This window comes from Scomber scombrus, chromosome 7 (genome assembly GCF_963691925.1).
Source record: "Scomber scombrus chromosome 7, fScoSco1.1, whole genome shotgun sequence".
Classification (NCBI taxonomy): domain Eukaryota; kingdom Metazoa; phylum Chordata; class Actinopteri; order Scombriformes; family Scombridae; genus Scomber; species Scomber scombrus.
The window spans coordinates 28,613,378-28,626,293 of NC_084976.1; the positions used below are offsets into that span (position 1 = coordinate 28,613,378).

General features: G+C 38.9%; 1 protein-coding gene across 1 annotated transcript in view; it reads right to left on the reverse strand.

The window, feature by feature from the left end:
* si:ch211-113g11.6 (uncharacterized protein LOC559008 homolog) overlaps nt 1-10,001 on the reverse strand; it is a 39,506-nt gene extending 29,505 nt beyond the window's left edge. Inside the window, exons 1-3 of the mRNA XM_062423351.1 lie at nt 9,923-10,001; nt 3,502-3,641; nt 139-201 (exon numbers count right to left, since the gene is read on the reverse strand). Of these exons, the coding sequence (XP_062279335.1) occupies nt 139-201; nt 3,502-3,641; nt 9,923-10,001 (282 nt within the window). The remainder of the gene's footprint in view (nt 1-138; nt 202-3,501; nt 3,642-9,922) is intronic.
* Nucleotides 10,002-12,916: the final 2,915 nt, after the last annotated feature.

Here is a 12,916-nt window from a genome sequence, read left to right on the forward strand (position 1 = left end):
TGTAGTATAACTGTCGACGAAGATGATGATGATGATGATGATGGCTGTCGTGATGAGACACAGGGTGATAGCGATGATAATACACTGATGGAGAAGAATGCTGTGCAGAAGGTACAGACTATAAGAATGAGTTTCTACCTCGAGTGGTGCAGCCTTTGCCTTGCAGGTATCAATTGCAGTCTGATCAGATGCCGCTGGGATCTGTGGGAGGAAGGACTGTTTAGTTTGTGCCAAGTTCTTTCACACAGCTCTTTTTTTCAGCAGGAGAACTGTGACCCTGCTGCAGCTGCTAAAACACAGTCCACACAGAAAACTTCCATCTCATTAGCTATCACTACTGTGTGATATTCACTACATTCCTGGCTTAATTTTGTCTTTCAAATATGCGATTTACCTTTTTGTTGTACCCCTGCTTTCAATTAATCTACCTTCTGTACTTCACATGTCCATGAAATCCTTTTCTACAACCCCCACAAGATTGGCATGAACTTCTGGCTCTGAGTATACACGTAGGTGGAGAGAGCAATAGAAAGAGTGGTGCAGAGAGGCAGAGTGAATTTATCCTGCTGAGAAAAAAAAGCTGAGATTTGTGACCTTTAGTCAGAAGGTAACCAGCTTTGTTTCGCTACTGCAAAGTGTAAGATTGTGTTAACTCAACCTTAGAGGCAATTTCACCAATTTTAAGTTGATTCCTATGGTTCTCATGTGGGAAGTGCCTGTATATGAATGACATTAAACATTATTTTGTCTTCTCCTTCGTCATCGACTTGGACTGTCTTGGATTAAATACTACCCTTCCTCAATTATTATAGTGCTGCCTTAATATCGTTATATTTGGGGGAAATAGTCTAATGATATAATATTGGAATCAGACATGTGGCACAACTGTTAGGAGGCCAAATATCATGCTGTGGAATAAGACACAACAAAGTATTGAGGAGGAAGTGACCACCAGAGCAGCGTTATAAAACAGCCAAAAAATCTGGCAGCATTCTGGCATTTGTACAACTCTCAGTACATTTGCAATGATCCACATAACTAACTCCAGTATGCTCAGTTTGCTCTCTAATCATAGACACCAGTTTTATAAAGACATTCTTAAGTTTCTATTACACACAGAAGATGACAGCTTTAAAGAAATCATCCTATTTACAGCGGTGAAATTCCTGTTTAATAAATGTTTCATCCACAATTGATGAATCTCAGAAAAAGAAACCCACTCACTTTGTAATGCTATGTGACTGGCTTCAAGAGTTGCTGTTCACTTTTTGTTGTTTTTGAGGATTTTATACATTGTTCTGCTGTTAGGCTTAGTGTTGCTTTCGTCAACGAAAATTATGACTAAATATCGTCGTCAACGAACCTTTATCACGTGAAGAAAATGAGACGAGACGCAACTTAAATGCTGGTCATGTGACGATAACTATAATTAAATATATAATGCAATATTATTGACGAATAAAAACGAGACTAGATGTGGTTTACAAAATAAAAACTCTGCTAAAATGTCTCTTCATTTTCGTTGACTAAAACGAGACGAGACGAAATGTTATAACGTTATTTCATCTCATTTAGTCGCGTTGTTCATTTATTTTTATTATTTTGCAGTATTTCTGTTTCCTGTCTCACTTCGACGTCACTTCCTCAAATCCCCACTCGCTGCATTATTTAGAAGATGCAGCTGCGGTAGGTTAGCGTTAACGACAGACAACTGACACAGAGAAACGGGACCGATGGCCGGCCAGCCGCGGTTATTCTTGAGTCTATAAGGTAACAATAATATAATAATAAGACAACCTTGTTTGAATTGTGAAATGGGTTTGGCTAAAAGAAAATTTTGGTTTTGTCTATACTACTAAGTACTTATACTATATTGACTGGGTTAAATAGAATTGCATTACTTAAAAGAGACTAAAATACAATTTTCATTGACTAAAACTAGACTAAAATAGTCACAGATAATTTTGACTAAAATGAGACTAAAATGCTCAGACTTTTAGTCGACTGAAACTTGACTAGACTAAAAAGTATGAACGTGACTAAAACTAATAAAAACTAAAATGACAGCTTGACACAAAGACTAGACTAAGACTAAAATTAAACCGCCAAAAACAACACTATTAGGCTCCACTAAATTAACCTGCACATGAAACAACTCAACCTGAAAACATGTCAGTTACCAACCTCAATGCCAAACACACCACTAATCACTGGTCTCCACTGAGGATGACCCAACATTAAGCCTATAATGATTCCAAAAAAACAGGACATAGTCATTTTGGGAGCTCACAGTCTCTTCAATTTGTTAGGCTAGTCATTGTTGACACTTTAGCCCACGCACTGTGCAATCTTGAGCCTATGTTGACATTATTAGCCTAGTGAATTATGTTTTTCTCTCCTCACACAAAGAGAAAAGTGTAGCTTAATTAATGCATTCATGACACCAACATTTTCGTCAATGCAAATGAGCAGCTGAACTGGGTCAGCGGCAGGCCGTCCGTCTCGTCTCTCTGCTCCTTTTGGCTGACTGTGGCGCCCCTCCGCAGCAGGAGGGGGAACTATATTTAATGTTAACCAGCAGAGTCTGTCAAACAGCGTTGGGGGGTAAAATATATTATAGATAAGTTGTTCATTTAATTTCATGTTAGTCTTTAATCTGAGCAAGTCGTTCTGTTTTCTTTTCCAAGTAGCAGCAAGTTGACTTAATGAATTGCAGTAGTTGGATATTTGTATTTGCTTTCTTTAAGAGAATTAAATAAGTCTCTCATGACATGACATAATGCAACATTAAGTGACCGTTAGCGTAGCTTTGTATAAAGACTGGAAACAGGGGAATGAGAGTGTGTGCATGTCAATTATATGAGAGTTTGCAGCCCTGTGAACAGACATGACTATTGGTATCAATCGACTAATTTAACTCTCTGCAAGAAGCTTTGCTGATCAAGAAGAAGGTTTGGTGGTTTGGTCTCACACAGTTCTGCACATCCACACCTGATAGCTGTGCAGTTAAACCAAAATTGCCTTTCCTCAATGGGACATTTCATTCACTTTCCCAACAAGAAAAACAGAAATGTGACTTTCAGAGGAAAATTTGTAATTCTTAGCTGTTGAAATTGACTTGACATGACTTAACTCTGGTCAACAGCCCGCTGCTTTAACCTTAAAGTCTCTACTGTCCATTTTTACCAGCCGGCCTGAGTTCAATAGAAGAACTAACAGCACCTCCGAACACTGGCCGGCTGCCAAAGTGGCTTTTGAAGTGGACTGACTTAAAGACTTGGCAGAATTTAAACTGGTGGTTGGTGAGTGATCTTTTACATTGAATCTTTACTTCGCTCTTCGTGGCAGCAGAGTGGTTCTCCTTTTAAAATAAGAGTGTCAGGAGTTGAACAATTCAATCCCCCAAATGTCCTTTTACAACAACAACAACTTTTCCTGCTAATATTATATAATGTTTCTGTAATTCAAGGCATCAGCTACAAGTCAAGAGTACACCTGTACCTGCACGTCGCGGACCCCTTTGTTGGTGAATGTCAATATGTAGACCATCGCCTGGCCGCCCACATACAGTGTGTTACTCCCTTCCTGGTGGTACATGCTCACGTAGTTCTCCGGCTTGCTGAAGTGGAACCTGGAGGGTTCTGTGGGTAAGAGCAAATTATATTATTAGAGGGATGAGCTGCCATTATTGTTCAAATGTTTGTTTTTATTTGTGCAATGAAAATATGACCTGTGGTAATAAAGTTTAATTAATTCAAATGAGCTGGACTGGATTAAAAACAAGACAGACAATAACAACAGCAACTATCTATTCTTTTACGGACATGAAGGTGCTTCTTACTTTTACAACTCAGATAGTAATTAAGAATGAGAAGAAAGAACATATACAGTGCAATATTTTTAAGATTAGTACAAAACGAAATTTCCAAACATTAAAAAAAATCAAAGTACTGTAATAAAAAAGGATTCATAAAGTAAAGGTCAAGCGCAATAACAAAAAAAGTAAAATGATGTGTTAGGAAGTTATCTAAAAAGATGATCCAGATTTAGCCAGCCTAAGCTTCTCATGCTGTGGTCAAATCAAAGTCTAGAAGCTGTGATGGCAAAGAGCCAAACCTTTACTTTTCAATCTACATTTAATCTGCCGTCAATAAAGGAGGCGGCATGAGGATTGGTTTCAATTACCAAAACACTCGCTCTGACGTTACTGCTCTGTATGGTTTTAGATTACACAAGGAGCCTTTACGGAAACCTGGCTCGGTCGGGTGTGCTGCGAGGAAAGGGAATTTGGTGGGTGCATAAATATCACTAAAACAATCATGTGGGCAAATCCCATCACAGATGCTTGGTTGAATTACACTCCGGACATTTCCAGAAGGCTCAACGGTATATTTTGGCATCTCTGAATCACCCATCCAATCAGACTCACGCTTACCTACACTGCAACTGCGCCTGCATTTGTAAAATAGATTAAAATCCCCACAATGATTTAAAAGATGCAGCTGATGCAGAACATGATATAAATTGCTTTGTCTTATAATGAATGTCACCATATGCATTTATTTTGTACAGAGACATTTCAGGAAATTCTTCAAAGAACAGTTTAAAACCAAAAAAATAATTGAAATCCAAACTAATGATGCATTTTGCTCATTATGTTTTGATCATAATAGATATAAAAACTAATAAGTGATTATACAGTCAGGGTTGCATGGCATTTCTGATGATTTGAATGATTTTCCTCTCATCCCTGATAGAAAACAGACACCCAGTCTGACAGCATAGCCAGGATGAAGTGGTGCTGATCACTGATACACGTTGCTAGCCAACCAACTAAGTTTCTATGGAAACAGTGGCCTCTCTGATTGGAGGGATTCTAATTGATGAGGCTATCGTTCCTACATTAGCTTTTCCTCGTGGAAGGCCAATGTGGTTGATGGCTTTGGTAAGAGCATTTATTGATTTCCCTGTGTGGTGGTCTTTAGAAGGAACACCAACAGATTAATATGAATATTTGTTTTGTAAATTGACAAGCAGACTTTTAGAGCTTCCAAGTATATTTCTATTGATTCTGTCTGGCTTCAACAACACAGAATATGTTCATTTTCTATTTTTTGTCTGACAGGCCTATATTAACCTCACAGAGGTCTAGAAAGAGTAAAAACAATAGAAAATACTAGCAGGTGTTCACCTTTAAAATGCCCAATCAGCAGCTACTTGGGCTAAAAAACTGTATAAAAATCAATTGAATACACGACTACAGAAAGTTGTTGAGGTTTGATCTTTTTGCCGGTTGGTTAAAGGATAGGTTTACATATTTTTTGGTGTCTATATGAACACTGAAAAGGGTTTTCCTCGTACTCATTCCTCGTGTTCATACTGACTATTAAAAGATACTATTCAACTGTGCTTTCAATATAAGTGCCAAAATTCGCAGTGTGTCTGCACAGTAATTTTGTGCAAAATTCATTTAATGGTTTATTTGAAGCTTATATGAGGCTTCAGCAGTCTGAGTTAGTCATATCAAGAGGATATCTGGCACATGAACAGTCTTTTTAGCATCAAATTCCCTCTTTGTGTTTCCCCATTGACGTGCAGTAGAAGTATAGTAACAAAAAGGCAGCAATTTCAACTTAATGGGAGTACTGGGAGCCTAGCTGGAACTACCTGTGGGCAATATTTGTTTGCAGCAGTGGAAGCAGTCAAAGCACACAAGAAGGTGTCCATTGTGCCAAAAGTTCATAGTGGTGCAATGAGGATATTGGCAGGTTGTTTGGTAGTCATGTCTGGTATTTTACTAACCTCGGTTGCTTTCGGTTGGTCAGATGGGACATTGCGTGCGAACGTTTTGCTCTTCAGAACAAACCATTGAGCATCAGTATTTTGGGGATAGCCAGAAGCCTGCTACCTTTGCCCAGATGCTTAAAGTGCTTGAAGTCAATCAATGGCTTGAATTGGTTAAAGTGGTTGTTTTTAGAAATGGTAAACATCAGGTTAGAGACTAGTATGTGTGATGTTAATGACCAGGGAAAGTGAGACTGTATCACTTCTCTTCATCAAATAAAACATTCAAGTTTATCATTATGACCATTTTTATACCTTAATAGGGCAACGCATCCTGGGAGAGACAACTTATACAAACTGGGTTCAATGGTAATCAGAGCACAGCCAGCAGAGCATCCCATTAAAGGTACCCTATGTTTTTTTTCTTTCTTTTACCTCTAAGACCAATAATATGGACCAATGGTTTTTTAATTGAATTGTTTATTTTCTGTCTCTTGCAAACTCATAAGGTAATCCATGCATGTAAATTCCTGCCACTGGTTTCATATTAATACACCAATCAAAGAAGTCTGCTAACAAGTGAAAACCGATGTAAATAATATACGTTTCAAAGAGTTTAGTTTTTATTTGATGCAGGGAAATGCATTTAACACATTTGTTCACCAAAGGTTGCAGAGTTTTCTTTACGTTCAGTGGATCTTAAATGAAGTTCAATGAACTCACTTATTTTTAAATAAAAGGGAGTCTGTTAAAAAAACCTACCAAATTCTTCATTGCACTAGAAATTGTTCATTTTTTACAGCAGTAACTAAGTTAACAGATGTTATTTTTGGCAATAGCTTCAACAAACAAAGTGTTTTAGAGAACAAACAGCAAAGTCAAATGGTTTTTGATCTAGAGTCTCTTGGCTAATTATATGACAGCTGCTATTTTCATTAATTAAGAACATTTCACTGCAGAGTTGATTTGTTGTTGGACCTCAAGGTTTCCCATTATGAACATGACAAGAAAATCTATCAGACTCATGGTTCAATAGGGTTTGTTATTGATGTGTTTAGGCCAAGGACTGAGAGAGAAGGTTAACTCAAACAATGGCTGAACTTTGGCAAAATGTTCTGATGTTTGGGATGCACCTGTGCACTTCAAATCAGCCTTGAGATGAGCTGTTGCCTCTCTTTCAGTCATACTCTCACTCTCTCTTTCTCTTCATTTGCATTTCTCTCCTCTTCCTTTCTCTTTATTTGCATTTCTCTCCTCTTCCTTTCTCTTTATTTGCATTTCTCTCCTCTCTCTTTCTCCTTACGTCTGTGATCAAGGTCCTCTCTCTTTGTGTGCGAGTGTCCTACTTTGCCTCTTTCTGCCTTTTTGGATTTCCGTTTTCTCGAGCAGTCAAATTGAAAAGAAGGTGTGTGAACATATTATTCTGTAAAGCAATGAAGAATTTTCTCAAACGTCATTCAGTACCTAATCCAAATCCTGATGCAATCCCTTGAAGAGGTGAGGAAAAGGACAAAATGTCCCACTTTTACCGATCAGTCTCATATTTTCATTCCCGAACACACACCTGCACATATATGTTAATGTATATTATCATTATTATTGTTTTATTATTGTTATTATTGTTATTAAATCTGTACCAATCAATACTTTAATACAAAATTGGTCTATGTGTAATGTGAAAGTGTCTCTCATAGTGACTTCCTGAGTTATACTGGTCTTTTTTAGCACTTTACTGTTTTGGCTCAGTCTCACCACTTGGTTCTGTTTCCACCATCAGTGCGTAGCAGTATTTACTTTATGTGGCAACTACCTGGTAAACATTGTAACCCAGTTATATTTCTCTGTAACTGGTGAAGGTTAAAACTAAAAGGAGAATAAATATTGGACTTATATCCATCAGTTGTCCAGAAAAATACATGTTAATGCTGCTCTTTGTCTGCTGGATTATAAATATACAACCATTTGCTAACATGTTACTCATATCATCTTGTTAAGGTAACAATATGGCACACTTATTGTTTGGGTGGTGTGTGACTAATTGTGATTTTTAAATACATTATTTTATTGCATTATACCCAAAGATGTTTCTTAAATTGTATCCACCTCAATTATATCTTCTTAACACTCAACAAAAACAGGAACACTGAACCTTGATGAAGGTAGACTTCAGAGTATGCTGTAGTTTTTTGTTTGGGAAGAATACACTTACAATCCTTGACGACATCTAGCTCTTCCACGGAGGTTGAGTGCACTTATTGAAATAGCTTTGAACAAAATTGTCTGCCAGAAGAATGTAATAAAATGCCTAATGCAGTCCCTAGCCTCAACAATAACATTAAGCTGACATAACCATATGCCTGACGTTACTGCTTAAGTCCAATTTTACACTCAAATCTCCTAAAACTATGATTATAGTCTTCAAACAGTTGTTAGAAGAAGAAAGAACCTGCCAAATGTCCTCATTTGGAGAGGGAAAAAACCGTGCACGGTGAGGATATTTTAACATGTGAGGACCTCGGCGCTGTCCACGGTGCTGAAACGGCGCCAGCTTCTTGTGGACGCTCAAACTGCGCCTCTGATGGATTACCTTTCACACTTGATCGAGCTTTCTCTCTCTCTCTCTCTCTCTCTCTCTCTCTCTCTCTCTCTCTCTCTCTCTCTCTCTCTCTCTCTCTCTCTCTCTCTCTCTCTCTCTCTCTTTGTGTGTGTGTGTGTGTCTGTGTGTGTGCGTGCGCGTGACAACCCTGCACCCTGCAATTGCATAACAACAACAAGAAGTATGATTGATATGACATGCACGTCCGGGGCCGTCATCTTGTGCGTTTTGTACTGTGCTCATCTACGGGGAGGGGATGGGTACAGATACAGATAGCTTGACACAGCCACATCTTTATTGATTGCTGAATACATTAAAGGGCTGTGTGAGGTGTAAAAGGCGTGAGTGGAATAGATAACTACAGCACGAGCCGGCTTGGAATTTTCCATCCATTGCTTCCCCCCCCCCCTCCCATTTCTCACTCACCCCCTTTCTGTGTATATAACGTATGGCTATATACACACACACACACACACACACACACACACACACACACACACACACACACACACACACACACACACACATATATACGTGTATTTATTGCGGCTGCTATACCCTAAAGCTACTCTCTCTTTCCCGGTGCCGGATTCCTCTGCTGCAGTGTGAAGCAGCTGCCATGTCCCGCATTGCAGCTCTGCAAGGACGCGGGAGCTACAGTGACTGTGTCAACCTCCAAAGAGCCATATTTCACTGTAATGATGTTTTTCGGCAGTGGCAGGCGGGTCTTAAGAAGGTTCAACCTCGCAACGTGTTTTGGCCGAATAGGCGCCATGTTCCTCTAAAAGGCAAAGGGGGGATTTTTTTTAAGCGCTTCTTGTTTTATTCTGCTTGGTGCGCCTGGAGGTGAGCAGACAGAGTGACGGTCACCAGTTAGAGCTTTGGTGTCCTAATTGGTTGACATCCAGCGACGGTGCTTTGCAGAAATGAGCGATCTTATTGTGCACGGATATACACCGAACACATAAGATGTCAAAAAAAGACTTAAAGAAAAAGCCACGAGTTGCACAAATCAGATCCAGATGATTACCATGCGCCCTTTTTGGTAGACTGTGTACACATATCAACATGGACATGTAAAAAAACAAAACAATGAACAAGTTTGCTAAAAAAATAAAAAAAATCAAAGTATGTCTTGTTCACATTGAGATAGTACAGAACAATTGGTTTTCCTCCAGATGCTCATCCTGTAAGAGCATGTGTGCGGGCCTTGAATAGTGAAGCGCGTAATTTACTACTCGGTCTGTGGAGGGAGAAGGAGGGGGGAGGGGTGGAGGGGGGGTGTTAGGAGATTAATCCAGAGGTAGCTCCGTCAATGTGATTTTATTGGTATTGTTTGTGCGGATTTCGCCGAGGATAAGACCAAAAGAACTGGAAAATAACAGGCTACATCACCTCATGTCTTAAGTCTTCAATCATTCACCCATCCAGCCTTTCACTCATCCATTCATCCGTTTGCCATATATACATAGATGGATAAAAACAAGGTTTCCATTGTGAACAAATTTGCCCAAAACACCCAGAGAATACAACTCTGCCTACCGTGCACGAGGAATTTCAGCCGAGGTGACTTTCCGGCGACAACCGTGGCAAAAAGCGACAAGAGGATGAAAGAATTCATCTTGTTTGAGGATCTGTCGCGTGCGTGGCCGCTTTGTAAAAATGAATCAGCCGAGCGAAACACTCCCCAAAAATCCTTCTTCTTCCCTGCAGCCGCCTGTATCGTCCCTCCACGATCTATACTGCGTCCCAAGATCTGTGCCACCGACTGCTGATCCCAGTCCTATATCTTCTCTCCGTCTGCTTCACCGGCAGTTCACTTTGGAGAAGTCGGGGTATCAGGCTCCACCTCGGAAACAAAAGGCGAAGGGGGAGTGTAGCCTTTTCAGCAGGGGCGCGGGAATGAAAAGTGGCAATGCAAAAAAAATTGGCTGCAAATACATCACTTTTGGTTCACATAAAAAATAGGGGTGCAGGATTACGCATCATACCTGTTGCTGATGAAGAAAGATGATTTTCATATATTTCGCAACCTTAAAAATGAATATAACCAACTAATTTATTTATTTATACTCTGCTTTCATTTTACACCCATTTATTGGCCTACAATCAGGATCAACCAACTTAATCAAGTTCAGGTTCCAGGGTTTTGAAAATATTTCATATGTGTCTTTTTAACACTGTTATTGGAGTAAGATTTAAAAAGATAACTTTCTAAGCAATTAAGCGTCATTGTACATTTGCAGGTTCACACAAAATTCAGATTTCACTGTAAATTTAAGATGATATAAGAGCCTGTAGGACATATAGGGCAATTTTCTGTTTATGCACACGGCTTTCACACCAACAGCCAATAATGATATTGCCTCAGCAACTGCTGCTACTGTAATGTCTAATCAATATGTGTCAATAGTGTCTGAGTGCCTGAATAGGAATGAATCAGCAGTTTGGCTCTGCTGTGCTTTGTGAAGTTAATTGACTCAAATTTGAAAAATGGGACCACTCTAAATGGTGAATGTCTTTTAGTGGAAGCAGCTAAACTGAGGCTTACATTTTCAGGAAATTGTTTTCTGTTAGTCACACTCTAAAGCACCATCAGGGGTTTCTATGTGAAATTTGGGAAGAGTAAGCTTCTAGCGGGGCAAAATTAGCATGAGGCAATTCTGGAAAATGGAGGAGAGGTATTTCTGTGTTTCCCACGTTCAGAAAACAGCACACAACCTACACAGGTGGGGCCTTCGTAGGCACAGATATAGTAAATGTCAACCACTTTTGAAACACCTTAATTGTCCGTCTATTAAGGATGCCCCTTAAGTGAACTCCTATGAATTCAGACAGGGATTAAACCCTTCAATCACATCTGTAAAAGCATTCAAATTGAGTCATTTTACTCATTAAACCCACTAATTCCACTGCACATATTTAACCTGAATCATGAACGTTATAAAGGTTTTTAAAAGAGATTAAGTTCCTTTGTTTTCTGGGTCAATTTTTGTCCTCAAAGGCCTATAACCACATGTGTGACACAGGGGCTTAAATCAGTGGTTGGCAGCCAGCTAAGTGTTTTATCATGAGAGATAAATACTTGTAAGGCTAATTTGAATGAAGAGGGTCAGTTAGATGATATTTAACCCATATAGCTGAGTATTTTTTTTTTAATGTTTTTGCATAGTGTGCATGGTCTCTTCCTCTGTTTCTACTTGCTACTATTACTGGGTTCACATCAGTTTTAATCCTAAATGCTGATGATAGAGCTGAACTATATCTGACCTCTGTTGGTTTATAGTTTCAAGTCTGCTTTGTACTGTTTTGTATTATGCAGTAAATTGGTTGTCACATTTTCCACCACTAGATGGCAGCAAAAGCAGTATTTTCAATCTCAGTTTCACCACTCAAAGATAATGATTTTGCCTCTTAAATCACTGCGACAGGGTTTCTCCTGTCTCCTCCAGCAGCTTACAGCTCTGATTAGCTGTCTGTGGTAGAAGGTTTATTTATTTAAAGGAACTCGCCTGGTGTGTTTTTGCCTTTTAATGTTATATCAGGAGAAGGAGAAGGAGATGACTTCATTAAATAAGATAGCACAGCATTCAATCATTGTGTTTTCCATCCAGAGCTGACAAGAAAATAAGCCTGAAAAGTGGATTGCATGGATGACACAACAGCATGACAAGCTCCATTATCACAAAATGGATGAGTTTGCTTATTTTATGCGTCAGACCAATTTTCTCTTAAATCCCGAGGATGCACGACAAAAAACTGATAACACCTATTTTCTGGTCATATATTTGGTTATACTTCTTAAAGGTCCAGTCTGTGGGATAAATAAGCAATAAAGCTAAACTTAAGTGATATAATAATAAAGTATGATAGAGTGATAAACACATCTGTTTGTGCTCCTTAACCTAGAAAAGAAAGTTGAGGCAGATAATAATCATCTCATAACTGACACAATTTAATTAGTTAGTTAATTATAGCTGCAAAAACACAAATAGGACAAAAACAACTTAAGATAGAAATCAAATTAAAAAACATAATGTAGCATCATGGAAAACTGTTGAACTTGTGTGCATGTGTATTTAGAGTGTGTGTATGTGTGTGTGTGTGTGTGTGTGTGTGTGTGTGTGTGTGTGTGTGTGTGTGTGTGTGTGTGTGTGTGTGTGTGTGTGTGTGTGTGTGTGTGTGTGTGTGTGTGTGTGTGTGTGTGTGTGTGTGCGGAGATAAAGGCAGCCACTTTTTCTAATTGTAACCAATCACACACACTTTTGCCTTTTTGTCCAAACCCAATCAAGCGAAGGCATCACAAGATGATAATTACTGACTGCAATCTGGTTAGAAAACACTTAGAGATAATTGATGCAAATTGGTATGTGCTTCGTACATGTGATGAATCCCACAAAGAAAAAGCAGCGTTAATTTGTGGTTTTGAAACTAACGTAAGTATGCAGACCGCAGGGTTACACTAGAAATATGCAATTATTCCAACTTGTTTTAAGTTTAGTTTATCTTATCTTCAGACTGTAGCTATAACCAAAA